This window comes from Aspergillus aculeatus (assembly GCF_001890905.1).
Source record: "Aspergillus aculeatus ATCC 16872 unplaced genomic scaffold ASPACscaffold_3, whole genome shotgun sequence".
Classification (NCBI taxonomy): Eukaryota; Fungi; Ascomycota; class Eurotiomycetes; order Eurotiales; family Aspergillaceae; genus Aspergillus; species Aspergillus aculeatus.
The window spans coordinates 87,268-105,562 of record NW_017962978.1 but is presented as its reverse complement, the minus strand read 5'-3'; the positions used below and the strand labels follow the sequence as shown (position 1 = coordinate 105,562).

The following is an 18,295-nucleotide window of genomic DNA, read 5'->3' as shown; positions in this document are numbered from 1 at the left end:
CGCAACCGGAACCATTACGGACCGTCTATACTCAGAATCACGCGGCGAGATGCGGGCTAATGGTGTAACTCCTCGTATCGGGAACGACCCGGTCCTGACATGTTATCGGCCCGTGCGTGTCCGGGTCCATTCCGGACAGCATTCACTAAGTACTGTGCGTTGAAAAATGTTTCCATCTAGTGAATCTCAGAAACTAGTTACCTCTATACAAGACCTGATGAATAAAATGGAATGTTGATCAATTCTTTCTTCAACAAAGAGCCATTTTGTTCAGAAAGCTTCTCAAGATGTTGTCCATGATACTCTCGTGGGCGGATGCACATTCCCGAGTCAAAGTTCTAGGCACGATTGTTGTGTGTCTCGCAGTCTCATTTTACATCCTCCAAGAGGTACTCAAGCCAGTCGGCAAGCGTCGAGGGCCCGGCGGGAAGCAATATAACCTGCCTCCGGGTCCGAAAGGATACCCGATTCTCGGCAGCTTGCCTTTCCTGAAGAATCGCGCTCGGGATGATGACCATAAAGCGGTGAGTTGAGTGAGAATGTTGCTCTCCATAAAAGTCTGAGTGACTGACTGACTCGTGCGAACCGAATACCAGGTGACCGAAATGGCGCGATACGGCGAGATGACGACGCTGCACCTGGGCACCAAGACATGGATCCTCCTCAACAGCAAGCGCGTCGTGGCGGAAATCATCGCCAAGCGCGGCTCGCTGACCAACGGCCGGTCTCCGATGCCCATCTCCAGCGGCATCGTGAGTCGACACGGACGATCCTTGCTGCTGTCACCGGAGGAGGGCTGGACGGAAAAGCGCCGGGTGATGCACGCGCTGCTGAGTGGTTCGGCGCTGAAGCAGTACGGCGGCTGGCAGGAGCTCGAGAGCACGCAGATGATGGCCGAGTACCTCTACCAGCCGCAGCGCTGGTTCGCGCACCATTACCGCTACGCTAACTCGGTTGTCCACCGGATCGCGCTCGGTGAGCGGCTACACAAATCCAGCCAGGAGCTGGCTGACCTGCAGGATGTGGTGACCCGGTTCGTCGGCAGCATCGGCACCAGCTGGATTGACTGGTTCCCGGAACTGGATTGCTGGACCCCCAAGTGGGTGTTGCAGCCCTGGCGCCGCTCCTGGGAGAAGCTGGGCCAGTGGAACTACGAGGTCTACCGCTCTTGGTGGGTGCCTATCCGCCGCCAGGTTGACGCAGGTACCGCCCCGCCCTCATTCGTGCGCGATGTGCTCCTGCATGAAGATACCAAATTCACCGGCGACGACCAGGAGGCCATGTATGTGGCGATGCAGCTGATCGAGGCTGGTAGCGACACCACCCGCGAGGTGCTGAATACCTTCGCCATGGCGGCGCTCTGCTACCCGGATAAGTTCCAGAAGGCGCGCGAGGAGGTGGACCGGATTTGTGTCAACAGCGAAGATGGGACACTCCGTCTGCCCTGCCTGGCAGACATGGAAAACATGCCGTACATCTGTGGGGTGATCAAGGAATTGCTGCGGTGGCGGCCGATCTTCGTCTTCACTCCGGATCACTGTCTGACAGCCGACTTAGAGTTTGAGGGTTACTCATTCCCGGCCGGGGTGGGGTTTGTAATCAACGAGGTGCCTGTGGGTAATGAGTGCGAGGATCCCGAAGAGTTCAAGCCGGAACGTTGGCTGGATGGCCATGAAGCGGATGTGGCTCATGGCCTGTGGCAGTTTGGCGGAGGGAGGCGCATTTGTGTTGGATATCGATTGGCCCAACGCGGGCTTTTCATCAATATTGCTAGGCTGGCAATGTGCTTTGACTATGCTGCTGTAAGATCATATCCGCCCCTTCATTCTGTTTTTCGCAACTACGATTGTCTTCTTAACTAATGGTTTGGGGATCTGCAACAGGCCGGACCAATTAATTCCAGAAAGCTCAATCATCACCTGACGACAGAGCCATTTCCCGTCAAAATAACAGTACGCAGTAGTCGGCATGTACAGTTGATCGAAGAGGAGGCGGCGCGGGAAGGTGTTCTGGCCACTGCGCAGGGAAAGTGAGTGATTTGGACGAATCTGTAGATAACCTGCTTTTTTGTGTGCATCTTTAACACTTGAATAGCGAATGAACCATGAATCAAGAACTGTGAAGCATACAGGTACAGTAATTAAAAGCATGTGTGTGTCCATTCAATACTCTTCATCGAACCAAGACTGGTTCATGCAATTGACCTTCTTAGCATGTTTGGCATCTTAGCATGTATCCCCCTGCCACAGTAGCGTACTTATCTTTGTAGTATAAACACAAAAGCAGAACATTGATCCATGTACAATGCAGGTATCCCTACAAACGGTCATTTAATCTTCTCTCCGGAAAGCATCCACAATCCACCGCGTGACGATCTCGGCAGTGCCCCGGGGTGGTCGGCGCGCCATGAAATCCATCAAGGGCGCATCATGAGCCTCGTCCGTTGCGATATGGGCGACCAAGTTAACCAGGGTTCGCTGCCGAATCAGCTGTATAAATTGGCCCACATGGTCGCGGAAGATCTCCTCCCGGCCCGCCGTAACAAGCAGCTCGTCCACCACCAGCCCTAAATTATCCCACCATTTGCCCGGAACATCCAACGCCATCCCCCATCCTTTACCCTGCGAGATCTCCCCGTGCCAGGGAGTCTGGTCGACGAGGTACTTTCCAAATGTGCGAACCACGTAGGGTGATAATACATCGACGCTGAAGCGCTGGCGGTAGGACGGTGTGGTGAGGTCAAGGGATAAAAGGGGCGAGATGAGGAAACAGCCTCGAAAACGGCTGGAGTGATCACCCACTGTGGAGGAGGGGGCGGTGGTAGCGGCGGAAGGGGTGTGTGGATATGGGTGCATCAGCGCGGAGAGCACCGAGAGGGAAAGGTGGCCCCCGGCGGAGTCTCCACCTAGTATAATCTAGTGATTCGGCTTCAGTAAGTAACGAAACGGTCTCAATACCGATGAAGCACGCTCTTGATTGTACAGTACATTGGAGAGTTTGTAGCCATGGTCTACCAAGTGCTGTAGGCCCAAAAGGGCTTGTCTGAGTTGTGTAGGATAGCGGTGTCCCGGAACAAGTGCTAAAACGGAAAGGCGAGGCGATTAGAAGCAAAGGTTATTCCAGGGCACACTTAAGAGGGGCGAAAGGAAAGTCTACTTACAGTACTCTACTATGCAAACGCTGACATCCAATGAGGCTTCCAAGCAGCTCTTCCTCACATGTGCCATCCAGTCAAGATGGCCATCAGAAAGTGGGAGCACGTATCCTCCTCCTTGAAGAGGTAAGCTTCATGATTGCGCTTTTCATTTACAGATTCGAACGGAGAGAAAAGACCCAATACCGTGAAAGAATAGTATCACCTTATCGGATTTCTTGTGGCCAAGCCAGAGGAGGTGAGTTGTCTCGTCCTTCAGTGTGTCGATCCGGTGGAATAATCCGGTGCGCTCCGCATTCCGACGGATCCAGGATGTGTACGTTTGCGTCGTGGAGGGGGCAATCGCCTGAACCTGGTCGGGATGGAGGCAATCCATGATTGCTCTTGCGCACGCATTCTGGATGCTCGGGCGAAGCGGAAATCCTCGAGCTGAAGCTCCAATCGCGGTCTTGAAAACGTTGAATATTAGTGATAGAGGGATCCGAAAGGCAAAGGCAGCTATTAAGCCCAATTTTTGCGCAATGGAAAGCTGCGTTCTCGCTGACATCTTGCATTTAGAATGGGGAATTGGTCAGTGCTAGGAAACAGATCATAAGGTAGAGCTCCCTGAAATGCCTGCCAGCTACAGAGTCTGGTCTTTTATCCCGACCGTCTTATCGGCGAAACTCCACAGTCTCTTTGTCAATCACATGTAACAGTAGTTCCAAACCTTGGTTACTGGTTCCCCGCATGGTCGGATCATCCCGAAGACTCAACCGGCCATGATCCGGGGTCGCGTTTGGCCGCGGCTCGAGCCCTGACCCTGGCACGGTCAAGGCTATTCCACCATACTATAGTGCCCAAGTCCCTGTGCATACATATACTGAGCAGATTTTGGGCATTACTTCTAGCACTAGTCTTTGTCCCCTAGCACAACCATAAGCGCATCACTTTTGCCGCATCATCAAACATGGCTTCTAAAGACCCCCTATCCCCCCTCCGGCCTGAAATACCATCATACAGCCAAATCGCCTGCATTGGCACTGGATTGTCAGCAGTCGCCCTAGGTGCGACCCTGCAGCGATGGTATAATATCGAAGATATTCGTTTCTTTGATAGACATCCCGAGAGTGGGGGAACATGGTACATCAATTCCTACCCTGGGTGCGGCTGCGACGTGCCCAGCGCGCTGTACAGTTACTCGTTCGAATTGAACGCCAACTGGACCAAAATGTTGCCTTCCAACCAGGAGATCAAGCAGTATCATGAATGTGTTATGGATAAATATCACCTCCGCGAGAAGATGGTGCTCTCTACCGAAGTCACCCAATGCGTGTGGAGAGACGATGCGGCTCGATGGCTCCTCTACTTACGGGATGTCAAGACGGGTCGCGAATTCACTCACGAATGTCAGATCCTGTTCGCTGCCAGTGGTCAACTGGTGAAGCCTCGTCGCTGCGAGATTCCCGGATCAGAGGAGTTTCGTGGTGCCATCTTTCACTCCGCGCGATGGGACCATAGTGTTAGCTTGGATGGGAAGAAGGTGATTGTCATTGGGAACGGCTGTAAGGGAACACTCATGCCGAATGCAACGGCCATTCAAAGGCCTCTTGCTAACTTCCTCTTCTTGCTCTGACGTACACAGGCACAGCGGCCCAGATTGTGCCTGCCATCGCTGGCAAAGTGGAGTCGCTGACTCAAATCATTCGATCCAAACACTGGGTTTCCCCGACGCATAATTTCGCCTACCCGCCTCTCCTGCAATGGATCTTCCGTTACATCCCCTTCACGATGAGATTGCATCGTCTGCACATCTTCCTCGCGGCGGAAAGCGACTACTTTCTCTTTCCCATGACCAAGGCAGCCGCCCGACTGCGAGCGCAGCGCAAGGCCAAACTGGAGAAGTACATGCGGGCTACTGCTCCGGCCAAGTATCATGATCTTCTGATCCCCGACTTTGATGTCGGCTGCAAGGTTCGTATCAGCCAGCAACAACTGTGTCCCATGGCTGACTTCAATGCACTCCAGCGGCGCATCATCGACTGCGGCTATCTCGACTCTCTGCACAATGACAAAACCACCCTATCCAATGTCCAAATCGACAAGATCATCCCCGAAGGTATCCAAACAAAGCAGGGAGATGTCATCCCCGCCGACGTGATTGTGCTTGCCACTGGCTTCGAGACCAATACCTTCACCCCATACATGAACATCGTTGGTCGCAACCGGGTGAGCCTGAGCGAGCATTGGGCCCAGTATGGCGGTCCGTCCGCCTACAATTGCTCCGTCATGAGCGGGTTCCCAAATTTCTTTCTGCTGCTTGGACCGAATGCGGCCACGGGCCATACTTCGGCCTTGATGGCGGCAGAGAAGTGCGTACTATCCTTTGGACCTTCATCTTCCTGGGTTTCTTTTCTGACGTTTCTATCCATCGGACAGCTCTATCAATTATGCACTTCGCACCTTGAAGCCTGTTCTGAGCGGCTCTGCCTCGGCTGTGGAAATCAAACAGGAAGCCGAGAGAAGCTATGTCTACTGGGTGCAGGACGCACTCCGAAAGCGGGTGTGGAATGCTGGTTGTGTTTCGGTAAGTGTGCTCTGCCTACAGTACCTTGTGCCCATGAATGTATTCGCAAGCTTACACCCATGGTTGAATCAGTGGTACCTAAACGAATCGAAGTGGAATTCGATGTCTTATCCTTGGACGCAGGCGCATTTCTGGTGGCGCAGCCTGTTCCCGACGTGGTCGGATTGGCATATCAGGGTAAGGCGGCAGGTCTTTTCCTTTCTATAAATTTTACTGACATCAGAGATCCAGTGGCAGAAAAGAAACGGTCTGAAGAACCGGTCAGCGTCGCGAATCCTGCTTTTGATTCTCCTTCTAGCTCTGCTCGGGATGTCAAAGCGGTATTTGCACCTCATTCCAGTTGATTTGATCCAGAAGTTGGGTGCTTGAAGTGTTGTTATATCTTATCTTCTGCAAAATTCGATTCTGTCTCCTCACTATGCCCTCTTTTGATGGGACTTTCGAGGCTGCGGTGCGGAGTTGTCATTATGGTTTATTATGTTCATGGCGTGGTTATATATTTTGGGGGCAGAAGAAGGCTGGACCCTGTAATCACGTGATCTATAAATGCAAGGCCTCATTGACGGGTCAGTAAAGCAAGATGTGGGAAGAGAAGTATTGTTATATTCATTCAGGGTCTTAGGAAAAGCTTGATGTAGTCGGAGGTCAACAATGTTTCGCTTGAAGAACAGAGGATTGAGCTGATTCTCTCCCCCACACGAACAGGTTTTCCCATGGATGTGGGGCGCGCTTTCTGCATTCCGCGCGGCGCCGCGGTTCTCGGCACCCCCCCTGACTGATGCTTATATCCTTCCCCAGCCCCGCAATTCAACCCAGCACGAACTGAAAGTCAAACAGCGCGCTTCGATTTGCCTCCTGTTATCCACTTAGCCCTTTGTACTTTGCCTTTTCTTTTCTTGCAGCATGCCTCCCAAAATGGGCGGAGTCACTAAACCACAACGCGCGTCGCGTCGGAAGATCGCCCTCGCTTGCGATGTTTGCCGAGAGAAGAAGACTCGGTGCGATGGCGTGAAACCCACATGTGGTCCATGCCTACGACGTCCCCATGGCGCTCGCGGTTGCGTATATACCATGGATAACGCCAGAACTGCAAGTCAAGATGAGTAAGTCGTTGATATCGATAATGAACTCGTGCTATTGCTGAAAGAGTGGCTCAGGTACATGCGCGCCCTACACCTACGTATCCAGGAACTTGAAGATGCATGCACTCGAGCTGGAGTGTCACTATCTGGAACGAAAGAGGGTTCTTCGGGTGTGAGCCTTCCCACAGAACTACCGCAACATGAGCGTCAGTCTCCAGCGTCGTCTCGAGAGCTTCAAGGGGGACAGGGAAGCACCGACCATGCTAATAGTGCCCTTCGTGGTGTACAACCCACTGCCGCCGTACCAGAAATGATACACAATGAAGGAATAGGAGAGGCGGACGCCTCCGAAGCCCCCAGTTCTGCGTCGCCTCACTTCGAAAGCCCTGGTCATGTTACGGGAATGGGCCAGATATCCGCACCGGACGGATGCCTGCGTACGCCTGCAGCTGTACCTGCCAAAGAGTACTATGGCTCCTCCTCCACTGCCTCACTCATGCGCTTCGCACGGATGACTCTACCCCCACGTTCATCGGGGCCGATTGGCGCAGACTCTCAGGGCACTCTTAATTATGAATTCCAGGAGTCTCCGAACACCTACTATCGACCGGATGACTATACACTGCCCCCCCGCTCGGTGGCTGACCAGCTACTCGAATGCTACTGGGACCGGGTAGCTTGCATATACCCCTTTTTTGACCGGTCTTATTTTGAACTGGCGTACCAGAACCTCTGGAAGTCCGAGAAAGAACCGATGAATCAATTGTCGAAACTTAACATCGGTCTGGGTGGGCAGTTCGACTCAGGTCCTAGATCGATTGTGTTTCACGCAGCCTTGAATGCCATGTTCGCGCTGGCCTGCCATTTCGCGGAGATCCCAATTCAAGAACGAGAGTCGACCGCCCACTCCTTTTTCCTGCGTAGCAAACGGTTCATTGGTCTAGACATTCTGGAGCATAACACAATCGGGGTAGTCCAGACGCTTCTCCTCACCGCCCTGTATCTGCAGAGCACCCCGTATCCCAGTCGATGCTGGAATGCGATCGGTTTGGCATGTCGAATCGCGCAGGGGCTGGGCCTGCACAAAAATGACAGTCGCTTTCCGTGCACCTCGTTGGAAGGTGATGTGCGCCGGCGAACATGGCACGGTTGTGTGATGCTCGACATGTAAGTGCTCCCATATTTCATCCCTAACTCGGCGCATCATTTCTGACAGCGTTTCATGCATCTAGCCTAGTCAGCATGACACATGGCCGACCCAGCATGACTAGTCATCTCGCCTTTCTTCCACTGCCGCGTTCTTTAAACGCTTCTGAGTCACCTGAAAGCGAAGCAACACGATCAGAAATGAGCTTCTATGTTGCGTCAATACAACTACACCAAATTCTCGGGAAGATCCTATCCGACGTGTATAATACATGGAATAGCCAGTCGGAGGAGGACCCTACACCATCGAATCTCCCGAAAGACTTCAACGTAGATAATGTGATCGAGCTGGAGAAACAGCTTCATGTCTACAAGTCCAATTTACCATCATATCTTGACTGGGCCGTGCCAAGGTCGACATATGGCGCCACAGAGCCCTCCCCCATCTTGGAACGGCAGCGGAATGTTCTCCACGTACGGTGAGCAGTATAGAATCCCCCGACTCGTGCCCAACCCAAGTCTCTGATTCACAGTGTGTAGGTACTGTCACATCCGCCTCCTGCTTTACCGACGTATCTTCACTCAGTGCTACTCAGAGACGGCTTCACACAGTGCTCAAGGCGATGGGAGTGAGCCTGGTCTTGTCCCGCCCACCCAAAACACGGACAATACACTTTACTCCTGCATTGCTGATAAATGTGCCGAGACCTGCGTTATGACCGCAGTCGATCTCGTTCAAGCGGTCTACGACACCTGCTGGACTACATTTACAGGTGCATGGTGGTACAATGGTTTTTGTAAGGAGACACCTCATTTATCCTTTCCTTTCCTCACTTCCTGATTGAAAATGTGTGCTATAGATACAACCACCGCGGCACTCGTCTTAGTCATGTCCTACTCGATGCCATCGTTGTTGCGGTCGATAGGCCCCTCTCTGGTCCAAGAAAGCTGGGCCAAATGTGAAAGGATCCTTGGAGACATGGCGACTTACAGCCACTCGGCGCGAACCTCTCTCCACTTCCTGCAGACCACCTTCAACCAAGTCGCTAGCCGCTGTCAGCCCTCGCCCGAACCCAGTGTGAACGCAGCAGACGGCACAAGTAGACTTGTTGCGGAATCTTCCGCTCCCACCATCAATCGAGATGTGAACTTGCCTGACTCGGAGGAAGTGCCAGGGAACTCCCTGACTTCGAACCTGTGTTCATACTCTGCCGATGACAATCTGAGTGCAGAAAACCTTGGTCTCTTTTCATGGGTGGATATTCCAGACTTACCGCCGTGGCTGGGTAGTAGTGAATTCTGGTTGGGAGATCCATGCCACTGAGACTATCATCAAAGTACTCACTACTCACCTGATAAGTACCTATATCTTTATTCAGTGGTCGTGGTTTCATTATGGGAGCTTTCACTCATCTCCAGGCAGGCTGGTACCGGTACAGTACACGGTAAGAAAGAACCGGAAAGTTCCCGGGCGGGTCATTCTTTGGTCTCCGGTAACTACCGGTATTCAAGTATTATTTACACTTCCCCCGCTTTTCGCGTCTTCCATCTCGAATCAGGGGCCTCCGCCCCAGATCACCGTGGATCATTTATATTCGGGAAGGTAGGAGACCCTCAGGATCTGTACTATCACTACAATCTGCGTTTCTCGGTTGTGTGCAATTTTCGCCTAACGACCAGGAGAATGGGTACCCCAAGGAGAAGCTTCCTCCCTCGCGAGGGATTGTATATTGATCCGATTATCATGGGCCTACGCAAGACGATTCTCCATCCCGGTTTCAGCATCCCTGCCTGGTGCGTTGCGCAGCGGGCGGGGATAGCGTCACCACTCTACACGCAAGTTGCTCAATACCTCGCTATGGCCAGCGTCCTCCTCTGGCTCAACACGTATCTCAGTGTGAAAAGCCGAAACAACTGGACCATCGATCATATGTGGGATGATGACTGGACGAAAGAGATTGTGGTGGTCACTGGGGGTAGTGGCGGGCTGGGGGCCGGGGTCGCTCAGCGACTAGCGGCTATGGGAGCCCGTGTAGTGGTCGTCGATATTATCCCTTTAACTTATTTGCCTGGTTGGTATTCTGCCCTTCTATGGTGTGAGGGAAGGAGCTGGACTTGGGGTACTAGAGGGCGAGCTAACCCATCAAACTCGCTACCGCTCGCGAAAACAACCAGAGAACGACCGCATCACCTATTATAGATGTGATTTGAGTGATGAGAAAGAGATCGCATCCTTATGCGAAAAGGTTCGATCCGAGATTGGCGATCCATCGGTCTTGGGTGAGTCGAAACTAGAAAAGCACGAACAAGCAAACAATCAGGGCTTTCGCTGACATCATTCCAAATATAGTCAACAATGCCGGCCTCTCGCGCGGTCAAACCGTAGCGGAGGGGACGTACCACGATAATAGTATCACCTTCAAGACGAACCTCCTCGCCCCGTTCCTTCTGACCAAGGAATTCCTTCCCGGCATGATCCGCCGCCAGCATGGCCATATTGTCAACGTCTCCTCGATGAGCGCCCATATTCCTCCCGCGGGACTGGCGGACTACGCGGCTTCAAAGGCCGGGTTGATCGCGTTTCATGAGGTATATATTGTCTTCTATATTGTGCGGCCGGAATAGACCCGGAAAGCACCCTTGTCCGCTAATCAAGTCTCCCCGATAGTGTCTATCTCAAGAGCTCAAATTTCGCCACAATGCTCCCAAAATTCGAACCTCGCTTTTAGTCCTGAGCTTTACCAAAACCCCAATGTTCAAGGGGGAAACCAACCAATCCCATTTCTTCATGCCGCTGTTGCATGCGGACACGGTGGTGGATGCGATCGTTGACACTCTGGTGGGTGGGTTGAGTAGGACCATTTTCTTACCGGGGATCTTTCGGCTTTTTGCTGGATTGGTAAGCTTCGATTCATATTTTAATCTCCAGTTTATACATGCGAGATCTGTTGATACTGATTGTGTATCGAATTGAAACAGCGAGGTGCGCCGGAATGGTTCCAGACTTTAATCCGAGACGGCTCGCAATCCTTGGCGGTGGACTTTAAAGGCCGGCAAAAAATCGATCCGGTTGCGGGAAAGCTTATCTAGGGTTGATGATATCATTTCCGATGAATAGCAGGTGTGGATAGGAGATTGTGTAGCTATGATGTATTGTGTTAAATTGTCGATAGTAGACGGGAGCTGTGCCGTGACCGGAACAGTCGGCCCACGCCCGGGCGGGGTCCGGAACGCACCCGACATACTTCCTGGATTGAGTGCAATAAGAAGACCCTACCTCTTTTGCCCGGAGGTTATGTTGTTATGTTCTCAAGCATCTTCACTATCATTCATCGTGATCGAATGATTTATAGGTTCTTGCTTGCATTGTTCAATTGGCTTCTACCCTGGACCTGGAAATCCAAACTCAACGACATGACGGACCGCGGGATGGACTGGCTGCAAGGGAAGATCCTGGCTTGGACTCACCCACCGCCCGTCAGCAAGATCGACACCCACCACCATTTCGTGCCCTCGTTCTACCGGGAAGGTTCGTGCAGTCCGGCCCTAACTCTGGCACTGTAACAATTACTAATGCTGGGATATTCCAACGCAAAGCCGTTGAAGCAGCAGGAGGTATGTCCAATGACAAAGTCAACCACCACTCTGTTTAGTAAACCAAGCTTAACCAACAAGCAAGGTGACCCAAGCGGCTGGCCCACCCCCAGCTGGAGCCCCCTCCGCTCCGAGCTCCTCATGAAACGCCTGGGGATCCGCACGGCGATTCTCTCGACCACAGCCCCAGGGGCCTGCATCCTCCAAGGCGAAGCCTCATACAAGCTGGCGCGGCAGCTAAACGAGTACGCGGCAGACCTGCGCGACAAGCACCCCGACCGGTACGGGTTCTTCGCCAACCTCCCGGACATTCTCCTGCATCCAGACGCCGCCCTCGCCGAACTGACCTACGCCCTGGACACCCTACACGCCGACGGCGTCACCCTGTTCACGCGCTACGGCACCTCCGCCGCCACGCAAGCGTATCTGGGCCACCCGTCCCTCGAACCAATCTGGGTGGAGCTGCACCGCCGCAAGTGCGTGGTGTTCGTGCACCCGACCCACCCGGCCGACACGACCCCAGTCAACGCCCACCTCCCGCAGCCCGTCATCGACTACCCGCACGAGACCACCCGCACCGCCATGGACATGATCCTGAAAGGCACTCGCCGCAAGTACCCGGACTGTCGAGTCATCCTCTCGCACGCCGGCGGCACCTTACCGTATCTGATCACCCGGCTGGCGACGCCCCTCCGCAAGGCGCCGGACCTCGCGGCCGAGTATGTCATCGGCACGACCTATGAGCAGGTCATGGCGGATTTCCGGAGTTTCCACTTCGATCTGGCCCTGTCGGCGACGCCACAGGTCGTCGAGGTGTTGCGGCGGATGGTGCCGTCTGATAGGATTCTTTATGGGGTGAGTTATCCTTCTGTTCAGTCCTCTCGGCTTTTTCTCTTGCCGGGGAAGGAAGTGGAGGGAAAGAGTTTGTGTGCGCGGACTGACTGTGCTGATAGAGTGACTTCCCGTACGCCCCGTTGCCGGCGTATCCGGCTTTCTTGGAGGAGTTGGAAGAATGCGAGATGTCGGAGGAGTTGCGCGAGGGGATTTATTTCGGGAATGCGCGGAAGCTGATTCCGAGATTGGCGGGGGAGGCCGGGCGTGAGGGGAAAATCCGATGCTGAGTTATTTGAGTGAAGGGACAAGGTACTGCCGTATTTGGGGGAAAGGAGGGAGGCTGAGGCTACAAGGCGGCCCCTGCAACTGTAGGTATGGATTTTCGACGCGGTCAATTGTATGAGATACGAGGATATGAGTAAAAAGAACCTTTTCAGCGCAACTAGTGGAGTACATTGCTCAACACTTATAGCCGCGTATCGAACATCGTGCGGATTGCCGAGGAAAATAAAAAGGCTGTGCTGATCACTCCCGGTGACTTATGCCTTGCGGTCTTTGGCTTTAGCTGGCGAGTGACCAAAAAGAACAGACAGTTCGACATCAATTAGTCTAGAATGCTGTCAAATTGCGGTAGAACGTGAGCATAAGTAGAACGTGAGCATAAGTCTTTCATGTCTGCAAAATAATCTGCCAGGCTCAGCGTCCGAGAATACGAGCTTGGTAGGGGGGCATCATAGAAAACTCACCGCTCGTTTGACGTGTGTATCTCTCTCAGAGATCTCTCCGAGACTCCCTGCCCCCGGCGCTACCGAAGAGAGGATGCCCCGGAGGGACTTCCAGAGTCCTCCAAGGGGGGATGATGGCTTCTGAACGCGACGACAGCAACCCGATGGTTTGCTACAAGTCCTGAGGTTTGATTCGCAGAACCGCCCCTTAGCCTTGCTGATACAGGCCCATGGCTCAAGCTCAGAAGAAGCCGTCACCTAGTCCTGCTAATGTTCAGAGCACCAACCCGGGTGTCGTCGCCTATTGCTCAAAGATGCTCCTGATGCTTCTGATCAGCCAATCTATCTCATTCTGGTCTCTGTGGATACTCAGGGTGCGGGCTTCAGGTGGAGGGCTCTGAGGATCGAGACCAAAGGGGACCAATTGGCCTGAGTCTTCTGGCAGTTGGAAGAATCGGACCCTGTCGCCAACGGCTGCAATGCCGTACAGGGTATGTTGGGTCCCACTGGTAGTACGGACGCCGGTAAGCCGATCCCGCAGCTGATTCTGCAGCGGCCTCCAGCTGAACCTTTGCTCCCAGCCAGGCAGAGTGTTTCGCGGAAACCGTTTGGCTTCGACGATAACGACTTTCTGCAACGCGTTCCCCATAATTCTGGTAAGAAGCACATTGGCTGTGAATCTGCCCTGCGGGTTGGTATACGACTCTCGCTCCACGCCATAACGGCCTTGGAGCGGAAAGTAGTTTTGGAAGACATTGAGCCAGAAGTTGTCCACTACTTGCTCATATGGCTGGATCCCAACCTGCGCAGGATGTAGAACGTTCAAATACATACGTATCACATCTACATCTTGGCAATAGGGTACCTCTGGGAACGGGAGTACTGGTACTCCCACTTGCACTTGCACTTGCATCTTGGTCCAATTTTCAGCAGTTCGTCGCGCGAAAAGGCCTGCTTTTCGAAAGAATATCTGGCTTTGTAGATGACTGACACGGGTAAGAGAAACCTGTTGAAGAGAAAAACAGATTGCTGGAATTCCAGACTGCGACAAAAGACAGGAATATATCTCATGCGATTGAGACTAGCCACAGCGGTGTTCTATGTCCGTGTCAAGCAGTATAACACGTTATTGACTCAAGTCAGGTGAATGTTCGCACCTTGTTTCAGATGGCAGCTTGCCTTTTACTCTGTATCCTTCATCATCGAGATGTGTGTTACTCCAGATGGTCATGTTTTGTGCGACACTCCGTTGTCTTGCTTTTGGCCTCTCGAAAGATGAGCTTCTAGGCTTAGCAACAAAACCAGCAGGTATCCGGAGAGATGTTCACCTTCCTGCACACCAAACAGACTTGATGACTGCTTGCTTCTTGATGATTGCTTGCTTTCTTGCTTGATCTGTAGTTCATCCCTAATTTCAGTCCCCTCCGTGAAGCTCTTTCCCATTTGCAAGTGGTGCTATGAATCACTGTAGATCTCAACCAAGTCCTTTTTTATCTGAGAATAGTATACAATTTAGAAAATGGAAAAGGTAGAAGAAAATCAGAAGGCATAAGCTAGTAGTAGGCAGATTAGTAGATAATTCATACTTCATTTAGTACTAGACTCCTGCACTTGTACAGCTAGATTGCGTAGCTTTCTCTTTTCTTCTTTCCCTCCCATCGCTAAGAGGTAAAAAGAGCCAGATTTGGAGCTCGAGTAAGGACGTGCACCTTCTCAATTGGGTATGTCTTGACATGCGGTATTCGATCACATGTAGGGAGAAAGCCTTTGCCTCGCAATCGAAGCAAACCGTGAAGCCACCGCCGTCTGAGGCATGCCAACCTCAAGGGTCAAGTGGGCAGCATCTTAAACAGGAGCATAAGCAAGTCGAATGTTCTATGTTTGGCGAGCGAGATAAAGCACACATGGTGATTCCCCACAAATGACCGATCACCATAACTGAGCTGATTCCTCGTTGACAATGGGCAGAATCGCGTAGGGCGAGGCACGTTTGACTGGCAACCCTCTTGGGGGAACAGAAAGCATTTAAGAAGAGACACGATGAACAAAGAAATATGTTTTCGAAACAATCTAGGATCATGGCAGACCTTTGTGCTGCAGCACATGAAAACGAAGTACTAATTTCTCGAGCAACAGAATTTGAATGAGATCACATCAAATAATTAGCCTACCCCAAAGCTCATCTCAAGTTCCAGTGCGCTGGTAACAAACCCACTCCTTTGAGCCGTTTGGCTACTTCCTGCCAATTTTCTTCGGATATCTGATTGAGGCGTCTTCGCCCTCTTCCCAGCACTCCTAGGTCAATGATCTTCCGATGCTAACACCCCGCAGGGACACTGTCAGCATAACAACCATCAATACGATATACAACATAGAACACCAAGGCGGGCTTCGAGGCCGCCGACTGGGCGGGCCCTGCAGTCTCCGCGGGTTTGGGGTTGGAAAGGCAAGAATAGGACATACATCGGAAACGGCAGTGACTTGGTATACTTCATCAAGAGAGCTGTAGAAAGGGTGGTATGGCCGGGGCTCTATGTAATCGCCCACTGCAAAGCGCTTGACGGTATCCAAGTAGCCTACACTGTAGTCCATCCCGGGCAAGATCAGAAAGCCGGTCACACCACCAGCTACATCCCTACTTACGGAAAATCCATGGAAGCTTTCGATGTCGATTGTTACGCGAACCCCGGGATAAAAGTACGGATTCGGCATGCCCATCTGTTTCCACTGCGTCTCCCCATGGATCTCCCTTGCTTCAGGGCATGAGTAGCCCAGCATGGCTCTGGATCCATCCTTGAAAAAGAAGTCCAATCCAGTGATGGAAGGCTTGGCGGTCTCCTGCAACACGGAGACCGCAACCTGGCATACCGGAGCGTGGATTTCGACAACCTCCCGGTACGTACCCCGCACGAGGGTATTATCATAATGATGGAGACCCATGCCGCGGAAGTCAAGTGGGCGAGGCCGCCCGGAATGCAGAGCCAGGGCTGTGTCGCGAACCCAGCGCAGCGCCTCCCACGTCCCAATCTCCAGGCGAAACCCCCAACTACAGCCCAGCTTACAGGTGCAGTGGTAGAGCAGCCTCCAGTCGATCTCCCCCTCCTCTTCCTGCCTCCTCCTTCTCCCTTTCCTCTCAAAGTAGTTGCGGAGGACGGGCAGCAGGAATCCCCGTTCTGCATTGATCTCAAATCTCGTTTTCCAAAACGCGCGGCTGGAGAAAATGCCTACAAATCCGCGTGACGCGCAACGGAGATGCAAAATATCCCGTGTCGGTAGCAAGATGGCAATTGCTTCGATGATCTCCAGGGGCAGACGCTGGAAGCCATCCCTGCCGGTTCGACGCCGGTGGGAGGCGCGCCGTCGCGGGGTGATACACGAAGCTGGCAGAGGGGGGTCTCTGGGGAAGCGCATGAGCTCTTCCAGCGCGGGCAGTCCGAACCGGCCATCACGCCGGATCTCTTGATCTTCAAACGTCGAGTGGAAGGACGGGTGGCCACCTGGAGTAAATGCGTGGTGAGATTGCCCCGGTGTATAGGGCAATAACTCCAATGCCTCGAAAAGACTTCCTAGGTGTAGTTCATCGGGGCCGAAATGCTCCAGCAGACGGTGCCAACATACTTCATGGATGAGGTACACGTCGGTTTGACGATGCGCGGGCATATCACCCAGTCCCCAGCTGTCATCAGTCTCGGTATCTCCTGGCACTCGCGCCTCGTCTCGTGCCCCCGGCGAGCTAGGGGCTGCCATGACGGTCCGGGTCACCTTGACGCCGGACGTCGTGCAATAAACTTGACTTGATGTCAGCATAAACTGCAAGCATGTACACTTCTCACGCGAGGAATCAGGAGGCTAGCTCACCGGCCCTGAAAGGCTTCTTCCATGGGATGGATTCTCGGATTACGCCCCCACACACCGTGCACAAGCCGGTGTAGAACGGTATACTGAATTGAAGCATTGAAAACATGATTCAAGCTGAAGACACTATATTCCCAAGCTGGAAGGCTAGAAGAGCGGTCAGTCAATATACATCCTGCCAATGCACGCTCCTATCCCAGGCCTTTTATACCCCTCTTGCCCACGTCATCAAGATGTCATTTGTTGAAGTGACAGAGGGCAACATTCCCATCCAATTCCCGCTCGGTTCAAATTTCATTCTGAGTTCGAGAAGCATGGCCTCCCGATTTGACGGGAATTGAGTTCCAGAAGTGCTAAACAATGGTCAAGCGCCCGAAGCCTGAGACCGTAACACCGGCCATCCTTGAAGTCCACCAAGAAAGGGCCACAATGGAACAATTCGTACACTAATAATATAGAACTTCAACACAATAATCAAAAGCGTGATTCTCTGATACTCAATGTCTGCAACACAATTATAGTCGACCGAAACAATGGAGAAAGTAACTGATAGCTATTCAGAAAGAGTTTGCCAGCGAAGGGGGAAACGGCTTGATCAGGTCGCTACGTGTATATATGGCTTCGCATTCCAGCCTCTCTTTCGAATTCTCTTTGTCTTCTTCCTCTTCGTCCCAAATCATCGTCTCTCAGGTAGAAGGTTCATCTTGGTGACATTTTATTGCGTGTCCAAGCTGATGAAGCGCAAGCACAACGGCTACGACAATCGCTAACTACCACAACCACAACCACCACAACCAGCACCACTATGGCTGCCGCTCAGCAGTATGCAACCATTCATCAATGCCTTATCTATTGTGCACGCATGTCTAACGGACACTCAGCAGATTTTCGTAAACGCGGGTGGCCGGGCCACCATTGTGGCGCCCGCCGACAATCGCCCCCGGGCTCTGCGGAAGAAGGACCAAAAGGTCCAAAAAAAGCGACAGGCCCGCAAAGGGCTAGAGAGCAAGGACGCCTCCCACGAGATGCTGGTAAGTTCAAACCGAGGGCATTGACAGGTTGATCCGAAGCGATACTGATAGTTTGCCTGCCGGGAACAGCTGCGCGAGGCCGAGCGCCTCGAAAGGGCGGCCGCGGCGGAGGAGGCGGAGGTGAAGCGAAAGCGGGAGAAGGCCGCGGAGCTGCGGCAGAAGGCCGAGTCTCAGAGCAAGGGCGGGGAGGAGGGGGTGGCTCTCGCGGTGAGAGTGAAGGAGAGCGCCGAGCAGGATCAGCAGATGCAGTAGATGAATTCAAGGTTTACGGCGCTGGACACCGGTTCGTTCCCAAACACTGCAGTCTT

The 18,295-nt window shown here is 52.8% G+C and overlaps 8 protein-coding genes across 8 annotated transcripts; 6 read left to right on the top strand and 2 right to left on the bottom strand.

The window, feature by feature from the left end:
- Window positions 1–596: 596 nt before the first annotated feature.
- ASPACDRAFT_5211 (cytochrome P450) lies at window positions 597–2,000 on the top strand (the record flags this gene model as incomplete). Its single annotated transcript, XM_020202576.1, has 2 exons — window positions 597–1,802; window positions 1,884–2,000. Coding segments are annotated over 2 exons (1,323 nt in total), but the record flags the coding sequence as incomplete, so codon positions are not given.
- Window positions 2,001–2,330: 330 nt separating this feature from the next.
- On the bottom strand, window positions 2,331–3,701 carry ASPACDRAFT_57615 (uncharacterized protein; the record flags this gene model as incomplete). The annotated part of the gene is made up of 3 exons (XM_020203264.1): window positions 2,331–2,905; window positions 3,161–3,271; window positions 3,341–3,701. The coding sequence occupies 3 exons, from the start codon at window positions 3,699–3,701 to the stop codon at window positions 2,331–2,333; spliced, it is 1,047 nt and encodes a 348-aa protein (XP_020058950.1).
- A 402-nt stretch (window positions 3,702–4,103) lies between these two features.
- ASPACDRAFT_24323 (flavin-containing monooxygenase) lies at window positions 4,104–5,927 on the top strand (the record flags this gene model as incomplete). The annotated part of the gene is made up of 5 exons (XM_020199260.1): window positions 4,104–4,698; window positions 4,779–5,107; window positions 5,162–5,505; window positions 5,573–5,720; window positions 5,793–5,927. 5 exons carry the CDS (start codon window positions 4,104–4,106, stop codon window positions 5,925–5,927), a joined length of 1,551 nt encoding a protein of 516 aa, XP_020058949.1.
- A 741-nt stretch (window positions 5,928–6,668) lies between these two features.
- Window positions 6,669–9,002, top strand: ASPACDRAFT_2337 (uncharacterized protein; the record flags this gene model as incomplete). Its single annotated transcript, XM_020199193.1, has 5 exons — window positions 6,669–6,823; window positions 6,878–7,969; window positions 8,035–8,427; window positions 8,489–8,745; window positions 8,809–9,002. Coding segments are annotated over 5 exons (2,091 nt in total), but the record flags the coding sequence as incomplete, so codon positions are not given.
- A 442-nt stretch (window positions 9,003–9,444) lies between these two features.
- ASPACDRAFT_1864113 (uncharacterized protein) lies at window positions 9,445–11,244 on the top strand. Its single transcript, XM_020197832.1, has 5 exons — window positions 9,445–10,020; window positions 10,124–10,228; window positions 10,299–10,537; window positions 10,617–10,847; window positions 10,928–11,244. The coding sequence occupies exons 1-5, from the start codon at window positions 9,633–9,635 to the stop codon at window positions 11,036–11,038; spliced, it is 1,074 nt and encodes a 357-aa protein (XP_020058947.1). The 5' UTR covers window positions 9,445–9,632; the 3' UTR covers window positions 11,039–11,244.
- Window positions 11,215–12,880, top strand: ASPACDRAFT_112753 (amidohydrolase family protein). The gene is made up of 4 exons (XM_020195667.1): window positions 11,215–11,477; window positions 11,546–11,563; window positions 11,628–12,397; window positions 12,496–12,880. Exons 1-4 carry the CDS (start codon window positions 11,363–11,365, stop codon window positions 12,661–12,663), a joined length of 1,071 nt encoding a protein of 356 aa, XP_020058946.1. The 5' UTR covers window positions 11,215–11,362; the 3' UTR covers window positions 12,664–12,880.
- A 522-nt stretch (window positions 12,881–13,402) lies between these two features.
- On the bottom strand, window positions 13,403–16,848 carry ASPACDRAFT_39913 (F-box protein; the record flags this gene model as incomplete). Its single annotated transcript, XM_020200676.1, has 2 exons — window positions 13,403–13,903; window positions 15,565–16,848. 2 exons carry the CDS (start codon window positions 16,846–16,848, stop codon window positions 13,403–13,405), a joined length of 1,785 nt encoding a protein of 594 aa, XP_020058945.1.
- Window positions 16,849–17,780: 932 nt separating this feature from the next.
- On the top strand, window positions 17,781–18,239 carry ASPACDRAFT_39912 (uncharacterized protein; the record flags this gene model as incomplete). The annotated part of the gene is made up of 2 exons (XM_020200675.1): window positions 17,781–17,987; window positions 18,057–18,239. The coding sequence occupies 2 exons, from the start codon at window positions 17,781–17,783 to the stop codon at window positions 18,237–18,239; spliced, it is 390 nt and encodes a 129-aa protein (XP_020058944.1).
- Window positions 18,240–18,295: the final 56 nt, after the last annotated feature.